At 35.4% G+C, this 27,556-nt stretch overlaps 5 protein-coding genes across 7 annotated transcripts; 2 read left to right on the forward strand and 3 right to left on the reverse strand.

Moving 5' to 3' along the window:
* Window positions 1-67: 67 nt before the first annotated feature.
* Window positions 68-4,532, reverse strand: LOC148927105 (flavin-containing monooxygenase FMO GS-OX-like 3). 3 transcript variants are annotated; one of them, XR_016128941.1, is made up of 8 exons: window positions 3,757-4,532; window positions 3,015-3,085; window positions 2,551-2,703; window positions 2,389-2,471; window positions 2,160-2,295; window positions 1,903-2,076; window positions 1,285-1,526; window positions 68-243 (listed from the first exon to the last, which is right to left on the reverse strand). XR_016128941.1 is itself a non-coding variant. In XM_089057208.1 (7 exons), exons 1-7 carry the CDS (start codon window positions 4,292-4,294, stop codon window positions 1,338-1,340), a joined length of 1,344 nt encoding a protein of 447 aa, XP_088913334.1. In that variant the 5' UTR covers window positions 4,295-4,532; the 3' UTR covers window positions 1,089-1,337. The 3 variants fall into 3 exon arrangements, 1 of the variants encoding a protein (XP_088913334.1); XR_016128940.1 differs by lacking the exon at window positions 68-243 and adding an exon at window positions 681-919; XM_089057208.1 differs by lacking the exon at window positions 68-243 and having other exon boundaries at window positions 1,089-1,526.
* Window positions 4,533-4,659: 127 nt separating this feature from the next.
* LOC148927106 (flavin-containing monooxygenase FMO GS-OX-like 4) lies at window positions 4,660-7,376 on the reverse strand. Its single transcript, XM_089057206.1, has 7 exons — window positions 6,739-7,376; window positions 6,365-6,435; window positions 5,674-5,826; window positions 5,514-5,596; window positions 5,287-5,422; window positions 5,015-5,188; window positions 4,660-4,932 (listed from the first exon to the last, which is right to left on the reverse strand). The coding sequence occupies exons 1-7, from the start codon at window positions 7,331-7,333 to the stop codon at window positions 4,744-4,746; spliced, it is 1,401 nt and encodes a 466-aa protein (XP_088913332.1). The 5' UTR covers window positions 7,334-7,376; the 3' UTR covers window positions 4,660-4,743.
* Window positions 7,377-17,681: 10,305 nt separating this feature from the next.
* On the forward strand, window positions 17,682-21,003 carry APT3 (adenine phosphoribosyl transferase 3). Its single transcript, XM_048089518.2, has 6 exons — window positions 17,682-17,868; window positions 18,000-18,110; window positions 19,390-19,482; window positions 19,833-19,982; window positions 20,266-20,324; window positions 20,703-21,003. The coding sequence occupies exons 1-6, from the start codon at window positions 17,787-17,789 to the stop codon at window positions 20,754-20,756; spliced, it is 549 nt and encodes a 182-aa protein (XP_047945475.1). The 5' UTR covers window positions 17,682-17,786; the 3' UTR covers window positions 20,757-21,003.
* A 1,374-nt stretch (window positions 21,004-22,377) lies between these two features.
* LOC148927107 (uncharacterized) lies at window positions 22,378-23,947 on the forward strand. The gene has a single exon (XM_089070052.1). The coding sequence runs from the start codon at window positions 22,465-22,467 to the stop codon at window positions 23,713-23,715; it is 1,251 nt and encodes a 416-aa protein (XP_088926178.1). The 5' UTR covers window positions 22,378-22,464; the 3' UTR covers window positions 23,716-23,947.
* An 85-nt stretch (window positions 23,948-24,032) lies between these two features.
* On the reverse strand, window positions 24,033-26,735 carry LOC148927108 (uncharacterized). Its single transcript, XM_089056011.1, has 2 exons — window positions 25,652-26,735; window positions 24,033-24,058 (listed from the first exon to the last, which is right to left on the reverse strand). The coding sequence occupies exons 1-2, from the start codon at window positions 26,733-26,735 to the stop codon at window positions 24,033-24,035; spliced, it is 1,110 nt and encodes a 369-aa protein (XP_088912137.1).
* Between the last annotated feature and the right edge of the window lie 821 nt (window positions 26,736-27,556).

The raw sequence follows: 27,556 nt of genomic DNA on the forward strand, positions 1-27,556 counted from the left end.
CACCTTCAAAGTTGAACTTTTGGCAGATTAAAATTAAAACTAGTGCTAATTAAATATGTGGGACCCACATAATTGGATGAAAAATCACTTTGCTCAGTCTGCTTGTTTTCGTCCGGATTTGGGAGTCTCTATCTGCTGCATTCTTTCATGAGTTGAAAATGCCCTCATACAATTCTCCATCTCCATCTCCATCTCCATCTCCATCTACATCCACAACTCACCCTTTACCGATTTAGGAGTCTCCTGCACAACGAATGCGCTTCCTGCCTCACTACATCTGGTGACTAGTCACACTCCCACAATAGACACACTCTTTAACGTCTCTACTCTCTACCAAACTTTTCACAATCAATGCACAATTTCAATAATAAACATAGTACTTCATTAATTTGAAATTATTATACATACTTGCCCGGCTATTCTTTTTCTGGTAGCCTATCGAAAACCACCCCCCACCTCTCAGCCCCGTCACGGATCAAGCACCCACAACGAAGGTCGCCCCTCGCCACACCCGTCGCCCCCCCTTCCCCACTCATCACCGAGCATCCACAACGTAGGGGACTCCTCGTTGTGGATGCTCAATGTCTTAGCGTTTAGCATGTCATATAAAATTAATGTATGCCAAGCCCAAAATATGTAACAATAATGAAAAGTTATTTATCTTGAAATATACAAACTGCAAATAGATGCACTGAATATATATTTCAAGAAATTATGTGTAATTAGTTAGCTAATTTACATTAATTTTGGTTTTGGATGGGTTATACAGTACTTAGTTTAAATACTATCAAACGAGCTTCTTCCTGGGAATGAATTTGTGTTGATTTTGGCCTAATGTACAAATTGGCTAAAATCACAGTGTTGAATTCGACAAGCATGATTTCGCTTATCATGGAATGGAACCTCCTGTTTGGCACACCTATATGGATTTAGTGAAATACAAAATTAAGTCATGCACCGATACACTAATAAAGAACAAATAAAATAGAAAGACTTACTAATTTATAATTAATGCGTGAAACTAAACCTGTCTTATAATTATAAGGATCCATTCAGTATCATGAGCTTATGAAATTGGAAATGGAGGCTTCATATCTAAATCCAATATTTGATATCCCAAAATATTTGGATACAGAATTGAATTATAATTTAATATCTTCAATTTCAATTCGAAGTAGATTAATAATATAACTATACATCTCCTCATCTCCTGGAAGATATAATCTCAATCACTCATACAACAATATCAATTCAACTGGAAATGTTGAGAAGAACAGCAGTTACCTGCATCGTTTACATTTCGACAAATCTCTTTGAAGAAATTTTGGAAGAAGTGATCACACAGAGAGCTTCAATAGATTGAATTCTTGATAAGCCAATGATAGTAAATCTTCATCTTCCCACTCATCACGGTACGTGTCTGGCATGTTCATTCTCCTCCTTCCCGTCACCAAATACATTTCCTTTCTCCATTCTTCAATGGGAGGAGACCCGCTCTTTGCAGCCAACCAATCATCGTACTCATACTGCACCAACAATCAAAGCATCAAACACGAGCAGATGGATTTGAAAGACGCCAGGGATGCTTGAACATGTGAAAAGATAGGATGGAGTTGTTGCACTTCAGCCAGCACAGTTTGAATACATGAATGCAATATCAGAAAAATGAATAATGAATAACCTCCTCCAAGTCATATCTTCTATGAACATGGAAGAGAGAGAGGGGATCTGATAACAAACAAGGATTACTTTTTTCCTAGATCATGAACTTCGTTCACTAATCTTCGCCCATGTCTTCTCATAACTATTCAAATACTTCAAGATCAAAGTTTATAAAGTACTACTATATTTACAGCTGAGACCACAAGAATAGCTTGTGATTAATAGGTAAGTTGCATATACCTGAGAGTCTTCCATTCGATGAGTATATCGCTTAGGAATGCCAGCGGCTTCCAGAGACGAGTAAAATGCTTCAATATCTGCTGTCATTTCCTCAGTCGATTCCAGTGTGATCCGTCCTGATAAAACTCCAGCTATCCATTTGGTCTGGAGTTCAAATTGAGGAAAAGGCGCAACCTAGATGCAATCAACTTGAGGGTGCGCTTTACTTCAATTTTGAGTGTGCTAAATAAATTATCTGAAAATAATCAGCAAATTACCTTCCATGGTAAGCCAACAAACGAAAGCCAAGGGGCCATTGTCGGAGGAAAAACATGCTGATAAAGTGGGCCAACTCTATTATCCTCCACATTCACAGCATTGTTCTTCTCAAGAAATGGGAAAAAATATTTATACCTGCAAGAAAAACAGTATTCAGTCAAGTATTCACTACATTTTACAGCAGCCCACTCGTATAAAGACTGCGTATAGCTTGTTTTCATGACTCACCCGGTGCAGTGAAGGATGACATCAGCAATGGTTTGATCTCCATCATGGAAAGCCACTGTGCCATCTCTGTGAACACTTTTGATCTGCAGATGTTTTTCCGTCAGCATTAGAATCGAACGTTCCAAACATAAACTCGACTGACTTGATTCATTCCATCTTAACCATTGAATGTAGCCAAATGTTATCATGCCCCGAAATTTTTCCAATTTTGTCAACTGGTGCAGATCTAGATGCAACATGGACTTCTTTTGCAACTCTGGCAATATCTCTGGAGAGATCCTCAGCACTTGCAGCACTCCCAATCAGCACCACAACCTGCAAAACTCACCCAAACTGAATGCTTTGTATAAACACAAATTCACAAGGAAACTATTTGCCAACTAGCAGATACACTTCAAGAAGATTTGAATTCTACTGTGAACATCTGCAGATAAAATGTGTTCAGACAGAATCCATTTGCTGTTTTTATATTTTAAGTTCATACTTCAAATGTATTGCATGTTTAATTTTGATATAGTGTTCCCTGTCAATTTAGTGCATCAGAAACTTTTGTAGGTAACATGCCAATACTCAAATGAATAATTTTTCAACAATCGTAAGAGGAAAATAATGCAGCAGTCACATACTTGATCACGAAAGGGATCAGGAACTCGGTAGTTGTGACTGTGCATTTGTTTCCCTGGCCACTCATCAATGCCTGAATTGTAGTTGGAAAATCATTTTGACAGATCAATTTATTGAACAATGTTCTGTTAATGAACTTAATAGTTGGCATCAAAAGTGAAACCATTTCCGAAATAAGACAATGATTGATGTCAATAATGCACACTTTCAAATGCTCTTTCGACACGACAATATAATCAATGGTGAGTAAAGAAAGTCCATATACAAGGAAGCGAAACGCACACAAAGGGTAGTAGTTCATACTAAACTCCTCTTCCCAATGAATCAGTTCATACCTGAACCCAACTCCTATCCATAAAAGATATAGCCTACAGCCATAAACAACAGTATAGCTAATCGAGTCCACCCACATTGCATCTAGGTTTGCCTCCTACGAAATCACACCATGCTTCCCAGTCCCACTACATAAAAGCCTAACAATTAATAGAGCTTCAAGTAGAATTTCTTATTATGATATGCATAAAGTTGTCCACTTTTGACACCAAGTTAAGTGTGTGGTTATGCCTAAACAGTAAACACCCCTTCTAAAGATACTTCTAGCAATAATAGGCATCTAAGTTCACTCCCAAAGATTAAGGATTAATGTAGCATTCAGATTTCTTGATCACTAAAAGATGTAAAGATCATTTTTTTACCACCAAATTTTAAACAAAACAGTAAGCATAATAAGAATCCGGATATTACCGGGTACATCCGCAACCCGGGGCTCCGTAAAGTGGCTGCTACAGACCACCACCGCATCATACACCTCATCATCCCCATCTCCGCCGTCCCTCCTCCTCGACTTGACCACCCACCGCCGATCATCCGCCGCCATCCCAACATCCCACACCTCCCTCCCATACCTGACCATCTCCTCCAATCCGAACTCCTCTGCGAAATCCCTCAAATACTCCAACACTTCCCCGTGACCCGGGAACCTCCTCGGATCCCGCCCGGGCTTCCCGGTGGCCACAAATGGGTAGACCCGGAAGCCCATGAGTTCGCGGGGCAGGTTGGTGCGGAGCGAAGCGTAGACGCTGGAGTGGACCACGACTCGGGTCGGGTCGAGTCCTAAGGGGTCAGTCTCTGTTTGGGGCGAGTAAAGCCAGGTGCCGCCTAGCTTGTCTTCACGCTCGTAGACAACGACGCGGTGGCCTTCTCGGCGGAGTTCAAGGGCGGCGATGAGTCCGGCGGGACCGGCTCCGATGACGGCCACAGTTCTGGAGATGGCTGACGGCATCTGGGGAGGAGGCAATTAGCAATAGAGTGTCGGAATCGTATCGGAGTATGTATCTCATATTTGTGGAATAGAAAATTGATTATGAAATTAGATTAAAATTGAGTTCATTTGAGTCAAAATTCAAGTATTTTTCTACATGATTACACCCGTGGAATTAGCTTTAGTTAGTTAACATGCATCTTTAAGATCTTCAAGCACCATGAATGAGCGAAACTCATGGTAGTGTTGAAGATGATTTTTTTCCAATAATAGTGTAGTACGGCTCAATTGTTATTTTTTATTTACTTCAATGAAAATAAAAAGAGAATATTTTGATAATTTATCCAGCCTCATAAATTGATTTTGTAATAGTTTTAGTCCATTAGTGATTTGTAACACAAGAAATATTTAACTTATGGTTCATTTGTCAATAGCAATTAGACTTTTATCTCTATAATGAAATTTTTTTATCATACAGAGAGCTTCAATAGCTTGAATTCTTGATAAGCCAAAGCCATTAACTCTTCATCCTCCCACTGATCACGGTACGTCTCCGGCACGCTCCTCTTTCTCCTTCCAGTCACCATATACATTTGCTTTCTCCATTCTTCGATGGGAGGAGTCCCGCTCTTAGCAGCCAACCAATCATCATACTCAAACTACACCAACAATCGATTCGAGCCATCAACTATACCAGCAAATCAGTTGCCATAGCAAAGATAGGTTAGTGAGCAAACCTACCTGAGATTCTCCCATTTGATGAGTATAACGCTTGGGAATGCCGGCTGCTTCCAGTGACGAGTAAAACGCTTCAGTTGCCATAGCCATTTCCTCAGCCGACTCCAGTGTAATCCGCCCCGATAAAACTCCAGCTATCCACCTGCTCTGAAGTTCAAATTGAGGAAAGGGCACAACCTGAATGTATATGTAACTGAGTTTTAGGTTCTATTTAATTCAATTATAAAATTGTGACATACATATGTTAAACTATATGAAAGTAAATAGCAAATTACCTTCCATGGCAAACCAACAAATGAAAGCCAAGGTGCCAATGTAGGAGGAAAAATATGCTGATAAAGTGGGCCAACTCTATTATCCTCCACAGTCACAGCCTTGTTCGTCTCGAGAAAAGGAAAATAAAATTTATACCTGCAAGATCAGCAGTGGTTCAAGACAAGTATCTACTACAGTACAAGTATTCATGCAAAGAATGCTGATATAACTTGTGTTCATGACTCACCCCGTGCAGTGAAGGATAACATCAGCGATGGTTTTATCTCCGTCATGGAAAGCCACTGTGCCATCTCTGTGAACGCTTTTGATCTGCGGATGTTGTTATGTCAGCACATTGTTGAGAGGTTCTCCAAACATAAACTCAAAGGACTTAAATCCGGCTTAACCATTGAATGTAGCCAAATGTTATCGTGCCCCGGAAACTTTCCAATTTTGTCTACTTCTGCTGATCTAGATGCAACATGGACTTCTTTCGCGAATCTGGCAATATCTCGGGAGATATCATCAGCACTTGCAGCACTCCCAATTAGCACCACAACCTGCGAAACTTACCCAAATCAACTGAATGCTATCCTTTAATTTCTGAATCATTTTCATTTTTCACTTGTAAAATAGAGTTTGAATTCAAGTAAATGCGCATATAGACACAAACAGATGACCATGTAAAGATAGGCAACGCAAGAAGATTTGGATGCACTGCAAACTTATAGCTTGGAATTTCAAGAAAATTGTGATACTCGGGCAACAAATATTTTCATATGTAGTAATGAGGTCTAGAATTATACTAGCATCAGAATAAAGAAACTGAAATGTGAATCCCATCAAAGCCTCCACAAATCATGTCTAGTTTTCCAAGTATGGTTTGTAGGCTATTGCATAAGAACACGAATTTAACCAGCGCGTACCAAAATAAGAGTATGTATGACTATTCCAACTTACATAAATTTCACTTTCACAGATCTGTTTCCACATATAGATCACTATACAAGCTGCTATAGTTAGAGTAGCACCTCTCCAACAATGAAAAAGTTCATCTGTAAACAAACATGAGGAGAAAATAATGCAGCAGATACATACCTGATCACGAAAGGGATCGGGAATGCGATAGTTGTGACTATGTATCTGTTTCCCCGGCCACTCATCAATGCCTGAATGGTAAATGGAAAATCAATTATTGTGTCATAAAACTAAGCCATAAATAGCTAATGAATGAATGAATACAGCAGCTGAAGTCAAATTGCAAACATGTCTCAATTTCAGAGCCATATATATCTGTCTCAGCTAAGAATCACAATCTAATAAAAAGGGGTTATGAGCCTAAAAGAAAGGTCACAGCCTGTTAGCATCAAAATCATTTCGACAAATCAAGAATAGAGAAATCAAAACTTGTCTAGTGTTGAAACTAAAGATCAAATTTTTACCAACAAGCAATGAGAATCCGGATTAATTACCGGGTAAATCCGCAATCCGGGGCTCCGAATAGTGTCCATTACAGATCACCACCGCATCATACACTTCATCATCATCATCGCCGCCGCCGCCGCTCCCCCTCGACTTGACCACCCAGCGCCGATCATCCGGCGCCATCCCGACATGCCACACCTCCCTCCCATACCTGACCATCTCCTCCAATCCGAACTCCTCCGCGAAATCCCTCAAATACTCCAACACCTCGCCGTGACCCGGGAACCTCCTCGGGTCCCGGCCCGGCTTCTCGCTCGCCACAAACGGGTAGGCCCGGAAGCCCATGACCTCGCGGGGCAGGTTGGTGCGGAGCGAAGCGTAGACGCTGGAGTGGACCACGTCCCGGGTCGGGTCGAGGCCTAACGGGTCGGCCTCGGTTTGCGGCGTGTAAACCCAGGTGCCGCCTAGCTTGTCTTCCCGCTCGTAGACGACGACGCGGTGGCCTTCGCGCCGGAGTTCAAGGGCGGCGGAGAGTCCGGCGGCGCCGGCGCCGATGACGGCGACGGTTCTGGAGATGGGCGATGGCATCGAGGCGAGGGGGAAGTGGAGTTTGGGAGTTGGGTTGGGATTGGGAATAATCATTTGGAGTGTTGTTCAATGCATCAATCATCACTCAATTTATTTTTTAATTAATAAAATTTGACGGTTTATGCATGTCAAAATTGGCTTTTGCCGTTCCAGCAGAATTCAGGTTGTATGGACTCTTTTTAACAGAAATCGGAGGAAATGCCTACTACTAGTGTTTAATTCAATTAATATAAGATTTACTAAAATATGGTTTATCTTCAACTATTCACATAAAATTCAAACACATTTTGAGTATATGTTACTAAATTATAAAATATTTTAATTTTACTTATAATTGGAGAAATTTTCTAGACTATAAATAAAATTTGGTGTATGATTGGATTGACCTAAATTAAAATCATAGTAATATCTTAACAAAATATTCTAAGATTCCAACTTTACCTAATACTAGCATTTATAAAGGATAGCCTCAGCTACATCTCAATCTATACATATATAAAAGGGGAGTTTTGGAGAAAATAACAAGATTGCCATTATAATTTTTTTTAATAAAATTAGAAAAATGAAAAGATTTTTATTTATTTATGTAGTAATTAGAGAGACCAAAAGTTTTCATTTATACAAATAAATGAAAATACAAGCCGACACTATAATATATTCCGTTTCCGTATCCATCACTAATATTACGTTACAATTATATACATCAATTTCCCACGTCAGAATACATCTAACCAAGTATGCAAAGAAATTAAGAAAGCAATTAAATATGGGAATAATGGCGTGTGTATGGGAGGGTGATCATAGCCATGAGAAGACTTTTGGCTTTTCATTGCATATAAGTAACATTCTTTATCTTAATTTTGTGGTTTATAGTGTATTAATTCCATGACTTTTCATATCCTTATTTTGTGGCTATAAAAGTTATAGATTTGCAGATGAATTGCACACCAACAAAAGCATTTACAGTTTGGTACATATTTTAGGTTATTGGATTCTCGAAGCTCAATTAATTTCGTCGGTGCCTAGCGGGTTTGTGGTGCTTCTATATGCTAGGAAAGTCGTTTTATCTTTAGAATAATGCGTCAATTCAAGAATACTAGCCGCGACATAATTTGTCTTGCTGAAAGAATAATGTCCTCGACTTGACTAATTATAGTAGTTCTATTTGTTTTATTATTTTCATTTGTAATTTCATATTCTAAATCATAGTTCTATTTGTTTTATTATTTTCATTGTAATTTTACATTCCACTTATTGTTGTTTTCTTTCTTCGATTGTAATAGTTAGAATACCGAAAATTTTGACAATCAAGGCATTCCGTTGTGGATAGGATCTGAGGGCTGTAGATTAGAAAACGGAATCAGGAATGTAGTTAGATTATTGTAATAATGTACTGCTATTTAAAAATTACATTTTAAAAATGTTACAATTGTTACGTGATTTATTGTACTCCTTAAATAAATAAGTAAATTAAATTATAATTTATATTTTCTCTATTTTATTGATTGACAATTATTATTGTGTTTATAAATTTACTTTATATGTATATGTAAATATTTTTTTATAAAAAATCTAAACTTTCAATAATTGATAATGCATACTTTTGTTTAATTTTAGGATTATTATCAAATAATTAAAGGTATTGACTATTATTTGTAAATTTAAACAATTTGTTACTCTTATTATATTGTACGAAGCTAAATTATATTATTTTTATGCCATGTAGATATTACTTAATTTTAACAAATTTAAATTAGGGGTGTTTTGAAAAAATTAACATAAAGTCATATAATTGCTATAAAATCATGTCATAAGTGAGAGAAATCAAAAGATTCTTATGATAAATAAATGAAAGAAGTGAAAATATTTTAAAAGAAGATTGATAGACGTTAAAAAGGTTTTTAAAATTATTATGATATGAGTTTAGAATTTAAGGTTTAGGGGTTAGGATTTTATATCTTATTATAAATTTAACAATATATGGTTTTAGTGGTAATAATCTAATTGTAAAAAATTAAATGAATAGTACAAAATTATGAATTTGATAGTCTTGGTATACAATTGTAAGTACTGAACTAGATAATAAATTAAACTACAATTTATATTTTCTCTCTTCTATTAATGACCAATTGTTATATTGATAAATTCACTTTTATAGTGTGTCATATTATTTGTGAATATACTTATTTTATCATTATTTTGTATAAGGCTAAATTGTTGTTGCACACATATCTATTTATATTATTTCATAATATATAGATATTACTTAATTTTTAAAATTTAAATTAATATAAAATAAATTAATTTCCGAGCATCGCATGGGTGTTTGCTCAATTTTACTGAAGTTTTAGTCGTTACTTTCCTTTGAGAAATCATCATATTTGGTGTCTAGATTCTTTTTTCTCTTTAAGACTTTTAAGTGACTAACTACATAGATCAATACTACTTATATAATTTTTCTTCTAATTTTCTGAAAACTTGACATTTAAAAAGCCCTTTCATGATAGAGATCCCAATCACAACCTTAGCTATATCCCAAGGATTATCAATTAGGCTCACCCAGTATAAGATATGAATACAGATTTATATTTGAATCATTTGTTGATCATTATGAGTATATTTTAAAGTTAAGGGTTTAGAATTTAGGCTTCAAGGTTTGGGTTTTTAGTATTTAGGATCACTATATTGCAATTAAAATAATGTTTTGAAAGATGATTGAGGGAAGTTAAAAAATATAATGAAACAAAGCAAAATCTCTATAAATACTTCTCACATGTTGAAATTTTAGGAGAAACAATTCATGTCTAATTTGCATGTCCGGGTTTAGTCTTTTTTGACATTTATGTGGTGTTCGGTTTCCAAGATAAAATAATACCAAGATACAATTTAAGATTGAGTTGTGAGATTATTTTAGTCATAGGGGGTTAGCTATGACTAACTATCCCATAATTATCCATCTAGGATTGAGTTGTGGGGTTGAATCTCATGAACCAAACACACTACAAATTTAATCTCGGATACAATTATGCAAACCAAACAACCCCTTAAATTATAACTATTAGTTTGGTTAATTGTAGACAGGGGCGGAGCTAGGATTAAAAATGAAAGGGGGCAAAATTATATGTGAGGAAATTTTGAGCATTTGAGAAGGGGCAAATACAAGGAAATTCAAATATTTTTACAAAATTGCACAATAAATTAGTACATGCAAACATATTTGAGGAGGGGCATTTGCCCCACCTTCTTATAAGGTGGCTCCGCCCCTGATTGTAGATTAGAGTTATTCTTTTAGTTATAAGGAACGGAGGGAATATGTTTTAGTTGTATAATTCATAGTCATTTTGTTTACACTTTTTAATATAATAATATTGTTTCTAATTTTATTTAATTAATTTACGATCTAAAACTAATATTTTGAAATATTTTATTATGTGCATCGCACAGGCGTGATACTAGTTCTGTTATAAAGTACCTACATCTCAATTCTCTTATAAAGTACTACTATATGCCATCATTCCTCACTATGAACTTCCACAATGGACAAACTCTTCCTCTCCCAAACTTTTCACAGATTAATGCATAATTATTTAAATTATCGCAAAATGTAATTAATTTGAAATTATTGTACATACAATGAATAGTAATAATACTTGAAATAAAAAATATATAAATACACAAAGTAACAATAAATGCAATTAATAGTAGTAATAAATTATAATTAAAAAAAACATATAAATGCACAAATTTAGAAAGAGTCCGTCGCCCGTCGGCGACTCCTCCTCCCAGTCCCACCACACCTAGCAGTTTGCATGTCATATTTAATTACATTATATAATCTATGGTCTGCCAAGCCCAAAATATATAGAGGCCCAATGTTATAACTATTTATCATTCAAAATATTTTTAATCAAGTTTTATACTCGTAATATTGATTTTTCCCGCATCCACCTACAAAATTTTCAATTTAATGCAATTTCAGTTTGTTTCTTGCTAATTGATTATTAAAATTTAAATATGTAAAGATTATTTTATACTCAGCCATGTCCATCCGGCCATCCACATCTCTGTCTCAATACCGTCTCAATACTTCCTCATCCCTTAACTATTCGTGGGCCCACTGCACTTTTTGCTCCATATATCTTTCAGTGTCATGTGAAACCGTCACTTGCAACACCGGGCACCAGCCGAGCCTAACTACCCGCATGCATTCTAGTGCATATAAAAGAAATAGTACTTCATCTGTCACACAAGAATATGTATTTTTTTAATTTTAGAAATTGTTTTCTCTCTAATAAGGTGGACTCATTTCTCACTAATAATACTTTAGTTACTTTTTTTCTCTACCTCTCTCTTACTTACCAATTTTACATAAAATACATACCGAACTCAAAGTGTATATTCTTTTTAGACGGAGGGAGTACGAAAATTCGATTAACCCTACACCCACTTCCCAATATATAGGGTCACAACACTTCTTAAAGAATTAGCCATAGCCATAAACGAAAAAAAAAATAAAAAAATTAGCCATAGCCATAAACCCATTATCATTGGAGAGATTCAGATTCCTGTCTCGTAAAACATGTACTCCTACTAGTAGATTACATAATGGGAAACAATATTGCTCCAAACTCGGATACTAAAAGTTTAAAAGTTCATAGAGATGTGACTGATTACGGTCCAAAACCAAGATTGTTTGCTTTTTATCAAATCAAGCAGGATTTGGCGCAGATGATAGACTGAAAGATCATTTTGGATAGGATAGAATAGGATTTTAGAAAATTCAAACTAATTATGCTTTTTGTCAAGTATAGTTTGGGGGCCTAACCCTTCTGAGCTGTGACCACTTATATAAAAGCTCATATTTAGTTGGAGATTAATTAATTGTAAATGTAGAAAAAGTTGTATTCGGTATTGGATTAGACTTAGACCAACCTTACTAATAGGAAAATGATCGAGGATTTATTCGATTTAATATATAGCATGTTAATTTGGTTTCTGAATATAGTCCCCCTCTAAAAAATGCTATTTACCAAGCATTGTGCTCGATAAAGATAAAATACCGAGTACAAGAAGAGCTCTATACAGTATAGAGCTCGTCACAAAATTTTAGAGCACAAACCGAGCAGTTAAAGTATTTAAACTAAAATATTAAATAAAATTAAAATATGGATGAGCACCCAAATTTTTCATATTTATAAAATTTGGATAATAGATTGAGATGCCAAATTAATGCAAATTTTGCACATCTAATATATGCACATAAATTGTGGCATTCTAATGATTCTAATTAGCAAATGCGTAGCAATCAAAATCGGTACCCTCAAATGCTAATTGCATTCTTCTCTATAAGGTCACTCTCGATTAAAGTCGTTGCTAGCCAGTCTAATCTTGAGTTATTCTTTTATCTTATTTTACACGACAATATCAATAAACTTATCGTTATCTAAACGTTTAGTTTTAGTTGTTCAATCTTCAATCCAAATTAATGCAGTGTATAAGAAGTCTATGAAGTAAAAATAATAGTAGTATTTACGGTAAATGATTGGGGACAATAATGATAACAAATTTCAAGTGAGTTGTCCTCCTCTCATTAATCAGGCACATGAAAATCAATTATTTTTTTTATGCACAAGTGGTTGTGGAAGTAGGGAAGAGTTAGGCAGGTTACCTTAATTCATTAATATATATTTTTACTAAACCACCAATGATAACATTTCACAAATATTAATCTTAGAGAGAATATTTCTTAGATATTTTGATAGCAACTTGTGATGAAGCAAGAAAGAGATGGCCACGTTGTCTCTAAGCTACAACCCCAATATTTTATTGGCGTCAATTGAATAGTTTGATAGAACAAGAAATTAGTACTATAAGACATGAAAATTAATGTCATAAAACTACCAAAGTCATTAATATTTGTTGGCAGGGAATACAAGTCCTAATCTGCAATTTTTAAACCAGTAAAAGTATCATTCATAAATTAGTTAATTTGTTAATATATTAGCATATCAAATTGTAACTATAAATTTCTCCATGTAAGAATTATTAATTATACGCTTATAACGATAACAAATAACTCAAAATTAAATAATTTTGATTAAATACAAGTAGATGAATAGTAGTTTAGATTTCTACTCTCTGTCTTATCTAAATACTAGTGTCACATTTCTCAATTGAAGTTATGCTTGCCAAATGTCAACTCTAGTTGCGTAAACTTTATAAGAATTAAATTAATATATAAATGTATAAAACTACACGCTAACATTTCTATTTAAGAAGTTTCAAGGATATAAAAAGTAGAAGAGAACTCAGATTCTAATAAAAATACCTCTTCAATTCTGAAAATAAATTTCGAATGAGTTTTTATTAATATTTGTATAAAATACAAACGCATAATTTTATAATTCTTACTCCAAATTATCTAACATAATTGAGTTATTCAATTAAGGAAGAGTGTCACTAAAATTGAATTTGAGGTCTCTAGTTTTTTTTGAAGCATAGGTTATTAATTACGAGAAAAAGAAAAAAAATGAATAGTGAATATAGATGGAAAAATGCTCATTGAGGTAAAAAAATTTGAAGAAAAGGCAAAAATAACCTAAAATAGTGCAAAAATCTTTTCACGATAGTTAGAGATTAGTGGTGCTAATAAAATTTTATAGGGGCCATAAAAAAGGAAAATAGTAATGTTAAAAGACTAAATTTACATTTCACTCTAATGTAGAATCATATGTTTCCATTATCATTCATTTATCTTTTTTTCGCTCATTTATTTCTCTCTAGAATATTACTCCTACTATATGAGAGCTAAGCTCATGTTAATATGTAAATAATCATTTCATTGATTTATGTGATAGTTAGCGCTGAGCAGAGGGAGGAGATCCTCTTCTATGCACAAATGCACGGCAAGAGTTGCTGCTTTTAACAATTGAATAAAATAATATATATATTTATTTAATTAAATTTATTTGATTATTTTATTGTATGTGTGGAACAGCAAGGGCTGTTGTGCCCCTCAGTAGAGAGATAGAAGCTATGTTTTCATGGATCTAGTCATCTAGACATAAGTCATAGTACCTTCTTCGACTGTGACAAAATCTTGAACCTCTTCCTCCGGTCCCAAGAAAGACGACAAAATTTTATACAACTTTATTTTGTGGTTAAGTCGTGAGAGTAAAGAAAGAGAGAGAGAGAGAAAAAAAGTATAAATAAATATGTTTTCATATTTAGTAATGAGTCATCTTGATTTGGACAAACTAAAAAGAAAAGTGAATCATCTTCAGTGGGACGAATGATAAGAATTTGTTTTCTAGAACACGAATTGATGGTTAAGATAATAGTATATCCATTTAAAAAAGAATAAGGAAATAAAATGTCGATTTTATTGAGTTATTGAGTATACTAATTAAAATGGTAGTTTCAGTTTTATATAATTAATCTTGGCAAAGAAACAACATTTGCGTGTACAATTAAATGTAAAATATGGAATAACTTGTTGTAAATCTTTAACTGCATGTAACCATCACCAACAAAAGAAAAAGTATTGCTCCATTACCAATTTCCAATTTTCCACTATTTCAAATAATTTTTTTTGTTATGGTTAGCAAAATATAATTAGAATTTATAGTGTGAGAATTCCTCATTTCTTTTACCTCCTTAATTAATTCTTAAAAAGAATTTCACTATTTATTATTCTTCATTTTCACTCTATAGTGTTATCATGATGTATTGGTATGATAGTACTATTATGATGCTGCAGTGAAATTGAATTAGAATTTAGACCTCATGCTCAACACTATTTTTGTACTACAGTTTACAGTTGTATTTAGTTAATAATTATGAATAGACTTCAGAGGGTAAAGTAAATTTTAATTCGAAATTGAATCAAAACTTTAATAGAGTAATTTTTTGAAAAAATTAACACAATTAAGAATTGTGTACCCAATCATGATGTGTATTTAGTTTGTCTAGGTTTCAAATAAATCGGGTATCAAGTACTACTCGATAATACTCTACAATTAATGATTAAGGTATATATGTCTGTCACTCATTACTCATTTTCTGAAGATGGAAGCTGGCAAAAAGAATCATTAATACAAATTTATGTCTAAATTAATAAATATGAGAAGTGATTATATGACCTGACCTTATTTGTGACAGCTGTTTAATCAAAATGTACAATAAGATCTAGCAAGCATGATTTTGTGATTGCTAAATTTGAAACAATGATATGTGGTCCATAAAATATTTGCTAGATCTAGCAGTTAGACATAATTATGTGTGTTGGTCCTGGGTTGGTTCTCATGAAAATTGATATTTTCATGAAAATATAATTTAATAAATAAATATATAATTTAATAATATTGTACTATATGATTTATCCTCTTAATATTATGAATTATGATACTAGTATATAATTAAAATGATACTACTTAAATTAATTACTTTTGAAAAATCTACAGAATTATTGTTTCTTTTGTGAACTATAAAAAAATAATTAACTTTAATTTTAATATTGCAGCATCACTTAAATGCTCCAAAAAGGAATCTCGTTACTCAAATACGAAAATTTGTTTTACAGTACCAAATAATAGTACTATTAATAAACTCGAGGATTATTCCTTTTCTGGAAGGACGACAACATTGAGATTAAATTTTATTTTGGTTAAAACAATAAAAAAAAATGCCTAATCGATGAGATGCAATGCGCTGTTAGTAAAAAGACGGCTGACCAAGAATACAGCTTTTGTTTATATGTTTTTTATTTCTAATTTTGTATCGATCTGATTATTGTATTGTGTTTGTCATCAATCTTTTAAAATTGTAGGAGTAATTAATCTGCATGCGCATGTTAGCTATCTAGTATGCGTATTTTTATTAAAAATGTAGTATTATTATTTGTACTACACCCCAATGCTACCTAATTTAGTAAATTTTCATTTTCTATTTGTCAGCAGGCATAAATATAAGAACAGAAAAAAAATCAGATTATTCTTGTCAGACAAATGGGACACAAAAAACAGAACGAAGAGTTTGTAGTTATAGTACTATTAAATTATTATTCCTTCTAGAAAACCAACTTCTTTTAATAACATTTCTAATAAATTTAACTTTCATTAATTCTTTTTTAAAATCAAATATTGACAGCTAGCTATGCAAAAAGAAAAAAAGGAAAGAAATAATAATCCAATAGGTGTGATCGAGTGGCACATGACTTGTCTATCTTGAATTATGGTCAGTATATTCAATCTTTGTCTTTGGATTAAGCCACCTTAAATCATTAGCTCAATTGTCATGTTCTCTGAAATTCACACAAATCAGCACGAAGAATAATGTGTAAGTCCACCAATGAATACTATTGCTATAAAAAAAGGAAACTAAAAACCCAAAAAGGTCAAATAGTTAGGCATACATGATGTAAGGTAAAGACAACATTGTAATCACTCTATAAAACTTGAAACTAAATACCTCTAATGATTCTCCATCATCAACAACCACTTCACGTAACTTTGAACATAAATAAGTTGAAGTTGAGTATTGCGAAATTCAAGAACGATTTACTAACCTTTCTGCTTAAAATATTACAACAAAAACTTATACTCCTATATATGTTAAAGGTAATTGAATAATCCAATGGTGCAAGGAGTGAGTTCATTAGGTTAAATGTAGCGTCTTAATCCATGTTTTTGTAGGTTTAAATTTGTAACACTCACTTTTCAAAATGTGGAGGTTTTCAAATTAAATGTGATTTGCATACTAATTTGCTTAAGAACATGAGTCTACCAAGTGTAATAGAAACTCAAGATTTCTATAAACATAAAAGAGAAAACACTTTACATTTAACAAGAGTAGTAGTATAATACAGCTATAACAATAGTTGAAATTGAATCTATCAATTTCAAAATTGACATGCATGCTAAATATATTTCAATTTCAGATGTTCATATTATAGTCTCCCAAATTTTGGAGTTGACTTAGCAAACTATAGTTCGATATTATCAAGTACCATCAACTAATGAGCTCACAAGTTGAATTTTTTATTAGTTATCCACTCAACTTTTTAAAATGCTCATGTAATTTATTAATAAGAAAAATAGTATTAATTAAATTGTAAATTGATATCCCATCTTTTAGTATTTTGGTATCTACAAAAATGTCATGTGATATCCTATTGCACTTATACCCAATTGAAAGTATATTAGATAATGCACACATGTAAAGTATATGAGAATGTAATTCTACATTTGACTGTCGCATGCCGGTTAAGATTCTATTTGTCGAAAAAAATCACATCAAAACCTAATTATAAAGATATTAAAAAAATGAAACATCAATCAATAATTTATCAAATATGGAGACATTATATTTAAAAAAAAGAGGTGGAATATTAAGGTATGAATTGATATTTGGCCCAACACTCACTCTCTTCAGTCTCTCTTCCCTTTAAATACTCCCAATTTCTGGTCGCAGTTTTCCCTCTCTTCCTCCCTTCCCTCACACAGCGACAATGTCAGCTCTCAAAGCCGACGATCCACGCATTCAAGCCATTCAGTCAAGCATCCGCGTCGTTCCCGACTTCCCAAAACCAGGTTCTTTTTCTTCATCTCTCACGCATGTTGCAACAACTCACGTGTTGCAGAGCATTTCGCGGCTCAAGATTGCATTTTTCAATGTCCCAACTCGCTGAATTTGATGATTTAGCTGTATGGGTTCTCGGCAGGGATAATGTTTCAAGATATCACGACACTTCTACTTGACCCCAAGGTTTTCAGAGACACCATTGATTTGTTCGTTGAGCGCTACAAAAGCAAGAACATTTCTGTCGTTGCTGGTACATTTTTCTTCCCCTTTTTTTGTCTTCTTGCAGTTGTTAGAGACATGTGTTTCTATTTGTGGCCTATTTCGTTTCTTGTGTGGTCCTGTTTTTCAGATTTTTTTCCCTATAAACCATTTATCTTGACAACGAATTGTTCTTTGAATCTTTTTATCTGCTGATTTTATGAGAAATTGGGATTCAGTGGGGGAGATGGTGTGTTCTGATTTTGTAATGTGGAGGTTTATGGGTTTTGTTTATTTCTGTTGGTGTTTATATAGAATGGTGAATTTGAACGGCTCAGAGTGTTTCTGAATGTTGGCATGTGCTTCATAAATTTCATTTGGACATCAAAGGTTAAAATTGTGGTGGTGGTTGGTGATGGATGGGTTCCCACAATCCACATTGTTTGAATAAGGGGTGTAGGGCCCATTGTGTTGTGATGCCTTCATTTTCCCTTCGATGTATCCATTTATTTTTGGCAAGACTTCTGTGGATATCTGTCGTTTTGAAGAACTGGTTGTGTGGTCTCATGATTGTGAAGTATGATTGTTTGTTAGTGGCATTGAGTTTTTTTTCTGAATGAGAAATGATGAAAATTTTGTTGTAGGAAAGGTTGTTTTATGAGGTCCAGAGTCCATTAATAATCACTAGCACCTTTGTCTACCCCCACTGGTATTGGTTTTCACTATCATATAAAATGGCTGATCAAACTTTTTTTGTACTGTTAACTTTATAAAAGTGGGAGTGAGTAGTGTCTTTCCTGTTGCTTCTTTTCCGTATATTTGGGACAGTGTCAATGGCTTATTATGCCATCTCAGAATACACATTTCAGTTTTTTTTTTTTTGGCAACTTACTGGTTGATTGTGTTAGTGTAGTTTTTTGTAAGCCAGGCTTTCTTCTACATATCCTAATACATCTTATCCATCTACTTTTCTGCTCAGTTATCCCGAATGAAGGACTGCTTTTATGAGATATTGTGAACTTAGTGTCGCTTCTGAACAAACGGTTGAATTGAAGTCTTTCGATCATTCTGTTTGAGTGTATGGATTGTATGCCATCTAATATGTATGGGTGGTGATGTTGCCTCTAGTTTGACCTAGGTTATCGATCATTTAGATACTCGTAAAGAGAAGGTCAAGCATAGTCACAGCCTGGTCTTTCTTTTACTTGGAACATATATGAGTTTTTCAGGGAAAATAAAAACACTGCAGCCTAGTTAAAAAAATTATAGTATGAAGTAGATTTTCATTGCTAATTTTATTTTGCTTAACCCAAAATGTTTTTTCAACTCAGGGATCGAGGCTCGTGGCTTTATATTCGGTCCCCCTATTGCATTAGCAATCGGAGCAAAGTTTGTTCCACTGCGAAAGCCAAAGAAACTGCCAGGTAATCTTAATCATTGATATCTCATTTCAAGTTATTAAAGTTTGACTTCATCTTCACGGAATCGGTCAATTGAACATTAAGATTGCAACTGAACTTAAAGTTGACCTGCACACATAACTTCCTCAACTCTTTTACCTTAAATTATCCTAGTATTATAAGTTCTACTAAATGTCTGATGTAGCATTTTCTTACACATCCTTGGCTACTGATTCTTGTGTTCCAGTTCTATCTGAAATCAAAGTCCTTGGCGTACTAAGGATTTTTCACAACCTTTGTCATTGACCCTTTATAATCTATTCATGACTTTTATTGTGAATATTTCATAATAGAATCTTGTTCCTAATTTATAGGTGAAGTTTTCAGACAAGAGTATGACTTGGAATATGGAAGCGATTGTCTTGAAATGCATGTTGGCGCAGTGGCCTCTGGCGAACGTGCCCTGGTAGTTGATGATCTAATCGCTACTGGAGGCACTCTCTGTGCTGCCATGAAACTCTTAGGTATTTTATTTATCAATGGTGCATGTTTAGTGCTAATGTACCCTGGCCTTGTTGATCAATCTTGTGTCATATTGCTTGAAACCATGCTACGTTGAGCACAACTATTGCATATAGTTTAGCAGTTAGTATGCGACAAACAATTAGTTCAAGCTTGGCACAAACATTAGGTAAACTGTAAATATTAAAATCCAGTGCTAAGAGTGAGGTCTAGGGTTCAATTCCCACCATCTCCCTTTCCCTGCTTTGATTCTCTTAAACGGACATGTTTGATTATTATTTGCAGAATGTGCTGGGGCTGAAGTAGTCGAGTGTGCTTGCGTCATTGAAATACCTGCTCTCAAGGTAATCCTTTTTCTACAATCTCCTTCCCTTTACTCTAAAGGTGTTATTTGCTCTGAATTCGTTCTCTAGTTATATAGACTTAATCCCTCATTGCATTTCATCATCTCACTTTCTTCGCAAGCGTCTTAGATTTATGAGTTAGGCATTTCGTCTGATCCTCTAATTTACACCAATCTCACACAGATAAATGTTCTATATGTTGAGGCTTTAACAACTAAAATGATTCAAAAAATCAGGGAAGAAAATGCTGTCAACAAGTGTATTCTAAATATGGCAATGAATTGGAACTTTGTTTGATTTTACATTGGTCTTGTTTCCATTTAGGCATGTTATTACATGTAATCTCTGATTTACACCTCTCCTCTTACGTTGTTGCAGGGGCGTGATCGGTTAAATGGTAAGCCTGTATATGTACTTGTCGACTCTCAGTGATGCTCTCCGACAAGAATGCAGCATCTGCAATGCAATGTACATCATAACTCTCATTGTTCGAGTTCTTGTCTGGAAAATTTTCGAATGTCCGTCTTCTTCCCCATATTGCCATCAATTCTCAATTTTCAGACACGTGAGGATAAGAAACGTTATGATGAAAGACTTGTTTGGGTATATACTCGTATCAATGAGGCTTCTACAAAACCATCTTATATTGTTTCAAAAAATCATATTCCATTTTACAGTGTATTGGCATTATGCAATGCTGAAGTGCTGCAGCATACTTATAAAATCAACCTACTTATTTAAAAATTTAATCTTGGTGAAGGCTGAGTAACTAATTAAATGATAATTGCATATCAAATCCTACCTTTGAACTTTGTTCTAAACTAAATATCAAGATTTCTTGTAAATAATTAGACCTTTTTTGTTTATATCTTTGGAGCTAAGATTTAGTATTCCAATTTCCATCTAATATCGAAAATTGATTGATGGCTTTTATTTATACTAGTAGTTGATAGTGTTCGATAACAAAATTGAGAATATAAGATGTTATTTTTTTATCTTTGACAGAAGGGAGGAGTTTTTTCTTTCATTATATTTTGTATAGTTATTTATTTTTATTATTTTCATAATTTTTAAAAAATCTAGTTGTCGCAATGGATTACTCTTATTAAATGATATACGTACGGAGTACATATTTCTTGTAGTCAATCAATCGGCATAATTGAGGTTGAATAAGATCGTACGTATTATTTATAATGTGAAAAAAAAAACAAATCAACAAAATAAACTTGAAATTATAAATATATATACTCCTTGGTACAGAGTTAATTGCTAATCAAATCTCAATCTTTTGACTTCATAGCAATTCTACTTCTATTTTTGATATGTAATTTAGACAAGTAGTAGTGACCTTTAAATTAGTCATGTTCATGTACCCTACACAGATTTGCCATTAATTTTATGTGAATTTTTGAAATTTTAATTTCTGATCATATATTTCATCACTGCAAATATGCATGGATACAGAAAACTGACAGTGCAACGTTGCATTGCTCGTTAAAATATACTCCATTTCCCGGAAATAAGTTAGTAGTATTTTTTAAAGAGTCCAGAGATATATAGCAATAAAATTATTTGATTTAAATGAGTATTTAATTATTTTTAGAGTTTGGTGGACTGCTCGCTGCTGAAAAAAGGTACGTATGGTTTAGACTAAGCACATAATTTTCTCTTTTCTAGCTAAGAATTACAAGGATTTTCTCACCAACCTCTTCGAATTGGTGAATCCATTGCCTACAGATGACCAAAATTGATAAACTTAATATAGACGTGTCTTTTAAACAATTTTATTTATTTTATACACAGAACATATAAGCACTAAATTAAAGTTAAAAATAAAGTCCATCTTTGAATTATCGATTCACACACAAATAGACATAGTATCCAAGGCAATTGATCCATTTGGTTTAACATCGATAGTGGTGACCTAACCTGTTGAATTGTGTTTTAATATACCATTAACATGAGATTTAAAAGAAAGAAAGACATTAGGAAGTTGAACTAACTCAATCTTCCACCTCATACAATGCCTATATAAAGCTTGAATGTCCTCCAAACTTCATAACTCATCCAAGAAAGTGAACATTTTACTAAACAAACAAAAAAACAAACCTTCTTGATTCAGCTATTGCCTCTTCAAGCAATGGCATTTCATCGCGGCCATTCCCTTTTCCTCTTCTTGCTCATCACTCTGTCATCTGTAACGAACCATGCAGAGGCACGCCGTCTCCTGGAGTCGCCCGTGCCAGAGGTTCCCAAGCCCGAAATCCCATCTATACCAAAGCCGGAACTACCTCCACTACCCAAGCCTGAGCTGCCACCGTTGCCTAAGCCCGAGATTCCAACACTGCCAAAACCTGAAATCCCAGTATTGCCCAAGCCTGAGTTTCCAACACTGCCTAAACCAGAGGTACCTGTATTACCAAAACCCGAGATTCCAACACTACCCAAGCCAGAGGTACCTGTGTTGCCAAAGCCCGAAATTCCAGCACTACCAAAGCCTGAGATACCGGCATTGCCTAAGCCAACACTAGAAAAGGCTGAAACGCCAAAGCCTACTCTACCGGAAATACCAAAGCCTCAAATGCCAGAGCTACCAAAGCTCCCAGAATTGCCAAAACCTGAGATCCCGGCTGTCCCTAAGCCTGAGGTACCAACAGTGCCAAAACCCGAGGTCCCAACTTTGCCTAAGCCTGAGGTTCCAACCGTGCCAAAACCTGAGATCCCGGCTGTCCCTAAGCCTGAGGTACCAACAGTGCCAAAACCCGAGGTCCCAACTGTGCCAAAACCTGAGATCCCGGCTGTCCCTAAGCCTGAGGTACCAACATTGCCAAAACCCGAGGTCCCAACTTCACCTAAGCCTGAGGTTCCAACAGTGCCTAAGCCCGAGATCCCGACTTTGCCTAAGCCTGAGGTTCCAACAGTGCCAAAACCTGAGGTACCGACTGTGCCTAAGCCTGAGATCCCGACTTTGCCAAAGCCCGAACTTCCAACACTACCCAAACCAGAGGTACCAACATTGCCTAAGCCAACACTGGAAAAAGCTGAAACACCAAAGCCTACTCTACCTGAAATACCAAAGTCTCAAATACCAGAATTGCCAAAACCAACGGTGCCAGAGCTACCAAAGCTCCCTGAATTACCAAAACCTGAGGTCCCGACTGTCCCTAAGCCCGAGGTACCAACCGTGCCAAAACCTCAACTTCCAGAGCTACCAAAGCTCCCAGAATTGCCCAAACCTGAGCTTCCAGCTGTCCCTAAGCCCGAGCTTCCAACATTGCCAAAAACTGAGGTCCCAACTTTGCCTAAGCCTGAGTTGCCAAAGTTGCCTGAACTTCCCAAGATTCCGGAACTGCCTAAACCATCTTTGCCCGAAGGACCCAAATCCCGTTGATTTGCATCGACATAGGAACATGACACCGGGATGAATCACGTTTCAGAGATTGACCTTATTGTGGAGGGATGTATACTTCTAGAATGCTCGATTCATATAGTTTGTTGTCTTCTTTTATCTTATTGCTTTCCAATTTGTCCTCTTATTATTTATATGTAAGCTTGTATGTTCTGGTCTGGTTGTATAATGTCATTTAATATATATTCATGATTGATTGAGGTTTGAATGATTAGTATATGGTGTTTGCAGTGATAATCAACTGTCTCATTTTTCTTGTTTTCTACCGCGACCTATATATGTTTCTACCATGATGTAAATCAGCGCAGCCTAACAGAGCTGCTGGCTACACGAATTAACGAGTTAATTACCAAACAATATAAGTAAAAACAGATCTCAAGTTTCAACGAGGCAGAATGCTTATTTCAATATTCAAATGACACTCTAATGTATTTTTAGATACAAACATGTGGCATATAGTATGAGAGACAAGTATTCACAAAAATAGCTTTGTGATCACATGTTTTCTTATGTTATTTTAATTTTTAAGATAATTAAATATATTGTCCCTAAAAATAGTACGTACTCTTCATATTTGTTTTTAAAATCCATAATTAATATTACATTAATTATGTAATAAGTACTTGTTTTTAAATTAATATTACGTACTCTTCATATTTGTTTTTAAAATCCATAATTAATATTACATTAATTATGTAATAAGTACTTGTTTTTAAATTAATATTACGTAATAGTACTTGTTTTTAAATTAATTATGTAATATTTGTTTTAAATTAATTATGTAATACTTGTTTTAAATTATGTAATACTTGTTTTCATAATTGATATTACGTACTCTTCATATTTGTTTTTAAAATCCAAAATTAATATTACACTAATAATTAGTGGCCGGCGGAGCCACGGTGGGCCAGGGGGCCCTTGGGCTCCTCAGCAGTTTGAATATTTAGCATGTAGTATAATATATGTATTCTAAATAACCAATATCAGTAGCTATGCCCTAAAAATATGAATCTTATTCTCACGCATGACTTTTTCTATAGTTTAGTTGTTTCCGAACACAGAACATACTCAATAAATTTTAATACTATCTCCGTTAACGAAAAAAATCTCATTTAGTTATTTTGAAATGTCCACAAAACATAGTTTCATTTATAAAAATGAAAAATGGGCCTCCCATCGTTAAAAATCTGGCTCCGCCACTGTTAATAATACTTGTTTAATCATCATCCAATCAACCAAATTAAATAATTAATACTATAAGTAATAAACTTAGTCTTTTAAAATCCATAATTAATATTACATTAATCGAAATTAATAAAAATTAAAAATTTAAATCCAAAAAAATTTAAATTCCCGAAACTACTTCTTCCTTAGTTCTTCTAGGATTGAGCTACCACGTCTTTAGAGCATCCACAGCGGTGTCTCTTATCCGTCTCTTAACCCTCTCATCTCTTCACTATTCATGAGCCCCACTGTACTTTTCACTCCATCTCTTAACTAAGAGATAGCACCCACATCCATCCATCTCTTAACCATCTCATCTCTTAATTATTCATTCAATTTCATTTTTCATTTTTATTTTCAACAAATCCAATTAATAAAAAACACACTTCATTAAATAAAATAAAATTACAATTTAAAATCCTAAAAATAAAAAAAATACATAATTAAAATCCTAAAAAAATAAAAACACACATAATTAGAATCCTAAAAAAATAAAAATACACACCATTAAAAAAAATGGAGGCAAAGAGTTGTCTAATGAAGATCATTTGCGTCTACTCGTTGCCAAATTTTGCCCAAATGTGCTCCATTAGATCCTCCTGGAGTTGGCCGTGGGCGGTAGAATCACGTGTCCTAGCCCGAATACACATCCGCTCTTCCAAAGACGGATGCAATCCACTGCGAGGCGGACTACTTGCGGTAGAGCTTCCCGCGGTCTCAGGGTCGAACCAATTTCCCGCCTGAGGTCCTTCGTCGGCAACAATCATGTTGTGCAAGATTATGCACGTATACATGATGTCGACCATATTATCCATAAACCACGTACGAGCCGGGGCTTTGATAATGTTCCATCGAGCTTGGAGAACCCCGAACGCTCTCTCCACATCCTTGCGAGCAGCCTCTTGCTTCTGCGCAAAAAGAGCCTGTTTTTCGTTCGTAGGCCTGTTGAACGTCTTCACGAAGGTTGGCCACTTCGGATAGATGTCGTCGGCAAGATAGTACCCCATTTTATACTGGCGGTTGTTAGTGACGAAGTTGATGGCCGGCGCTTTACCATTCAGAACTTCGGTGAAGAGGTCGGAGTGGTTGAGCACGTTGATGTCCTTGTTCGAGCCGGGGACCCTGAAATACGCATGCCAAATCCATAGCCGGTAGTCGGCGACGACCTCGAGTATAACGGTGGGGTGGGTGCCTTTGTGGCCGCTCGTGTATGACCCTCTCAACGCCGTTGGGCAATTCTTCCATTGCCAATGCATGCAATCGACGCTCCCGAGCATCCCGGGAAACCCGTGTGCTTGTTCGTGAAGTTGAAGCAGAAACTGACAATCCACGGTGTTTGGCTTCTTCAGAAATTCGTCGGTGAAGGCTGCCCGGACGCCTTTGCAGAAGTTCATCAAACAAAGTCTCCCAGTGGTTTCTCCGACGTGTAGGTATTCGTCGAACAAATCCGCCGTTTGTCCAGTAGCAAGCTGACGGATTGCTGCAGTACATTTCTGGAGCGTCGTGTGACTGGGACGGCTAGTAGCGTCGAAACCTTCTTTGAAGTACTCTTCCCGGGCCGCCAATGTATTTGCGATATGCAAAAATAGCGGGCGTGACATACGGAAACGGCGACGGAAGTAGGTATCATCCCATCTCGGGTTGTTAGAGAAGTAATCGCGTACCAACCTTGCGGCGGCTTGCTCCCGGTCACGATGGATGTATTTCCGGGTTCGCTTTTGACGCGCCGCGGCTTCCTCCTCCTCCCTACGTCGATCTTCTTCTAGCGATTGTTCCATTAGTTGACGCATTAGCTCAAATGGATCCATGAATTGATTAAATTTGGGAGAAGAAAAATGTTTTGAGATGAAGAATGTAGTGTGTTTGAGTGAGAATAGAGAGTTTTTTTATGGTGGATAATTTGTGGGAATGATTTGGTATTTATAGAAGTTATTTGGGGCTTAAAAAAAATTTAAAAAAAATTAAAAATTTGTAAAAAACGGCTATAAATGGCTAGTATAATTTTTGAATTTTTTTTTATATATATTTTTTATTTTTTTGAATTTTTTCTGAAAAAAATCAATTTTAAGGGATATAAACGACGCCCACTCGCGGGACGGCGAGTGGGCGTCACGCACGAACCGGAGCTCGCCACGTCGCCCAAGCGCGTGGCGAGACGTCTCGCGGGGTGCCTCGCCGCGACGGGACGCGGGACGCGCTGGCGACGAGATGGGGACGAGACGACGCTCACAACGCCGTCTCGCTGGCGTCTCGTCCCTCCGAGACGAGATCGGGACATATTTTTTTGCCGCTGTGGATGGCCTTATGCACTTCCCAAACATGACTGGGCATCGATATTGTACCTTGGGCAAGCATTGTGTACAACTCTTGAACTTGAGAGTTTGGTTGTGGTCGCCCATACCCAGTCACACCGGTGCCGGACACCGCACCCCCCGAGCAGTCCGACATCCCTCCTCACCCCATGTTTCCGATGCTCATAGTATTTATAGTTAAAGTAAAATACCTTTACATTAAATGTGAGTCTATGTTTTTTTAATCTACATAATTACATAACACTTACTATTAGTTTTTAAAACTTATTGCAAAACTGTAAGCACAT

The sequence above is a fragment of the Salvia hispanica genome, chromosome 4, assembly GCF_029641045.1.
Source record: "Salvia hispanica isolate PSC_SH4W2 chromosome 4, Shi_PSC_v1, whole genome shotgun sequence".
In the NCBI taxonomy this organism is placed as follows: Eukaryota; Viridiplantae; Streptophyta; class Magnoliopsida; order Lamiales; family Lamiaceae; genus Salvia; species Salvia hispanica.

Bases quoted from the DNA above. Each gene is read 5' to 3' on its own strand.
- LOC148927105 (XM_089057208.1), bottom strand. From the start codon at position 4,294: ATGCCGTCAGCCATCTCCAGAACTGTGGCCGTCATCGGAGCCGGTCCC. The intron at 2,472-2,550 runs GTTAAGATGGAA...AAACATCTGCAG, and splicing joins ACATTTGGCTACATTCAATG to ATCAAAAGTGTTCACAGAGA. The intron at 1,527-1,902 runs GTATATGCAACT...TTGTTGGTGCAG, and splicing joins ATCGAATGGAAGACTCTCAG to TATGAGTACGATGATTGGTT.
- LOC148927106 (XM_089057206.1), bottom strand. From the start codon at position 7,333: ATGATTATTCCCAATCCCAACCCAACTCCCAAACTCCACTTCCCCCTC. The intron at 5,597-5,673 runs GTTAAGCCGGAT...CAACATCCGCAG, and splicing joins ACATTTGGCTACATTCAATG to ATCAAAAGCGTTCACAGAGA. The intron at 4,933-5,014 runs GTAGGTTTGCTC...TTGTTGGTGTAG, and splicing joins ATCAAATGGGAGAATCTCAG to TTTGAGTATGATGATTGGTT.
- APT3 (XM_048089518.2), top strand. From the start codon at position 17,787: ATGTCAGCTCTCAAAGCCGACGATCCACGCATTCAAGCCATTCAGTCA. The intron at 17,869-17,999 runs GTTCTTTTTCTT...GGTTCTCGGCAG, and splicing joins TCCCGACTTCCCAAAACCAG to GGATAATGTTTCAAGATATC. The intron at 19,483-19,832 runs GTAATCTTAATC...CCTAATTTATAG, and splicing joins AAAGCCAAAGAAACTGCCAG to GTGAAGTTTTCAGACAAGAG.
- LOC148927107 (XM_089070052.1), top strand. From the start codon at position 22,465: ATGGCATTTCATCGCGGCCATTCCCTTTTCCTCTTCTTGCTCATCACT.
- LOC148927108 (XM_089056011.1), bottom strand. From the start codon at position 26,735: ATGGAACAATCGCTAGAAGAAGATCGACGTAGGGAGGAGGAGGAAGCC. The intron at 24,059-25,651 runs GTAGTCCGCCTC...TAATTCGTGTAG, and splicing joins CGCGGGAAGCTCTACCGCAA to CCAGCAGCTCTGTTAGGCTG.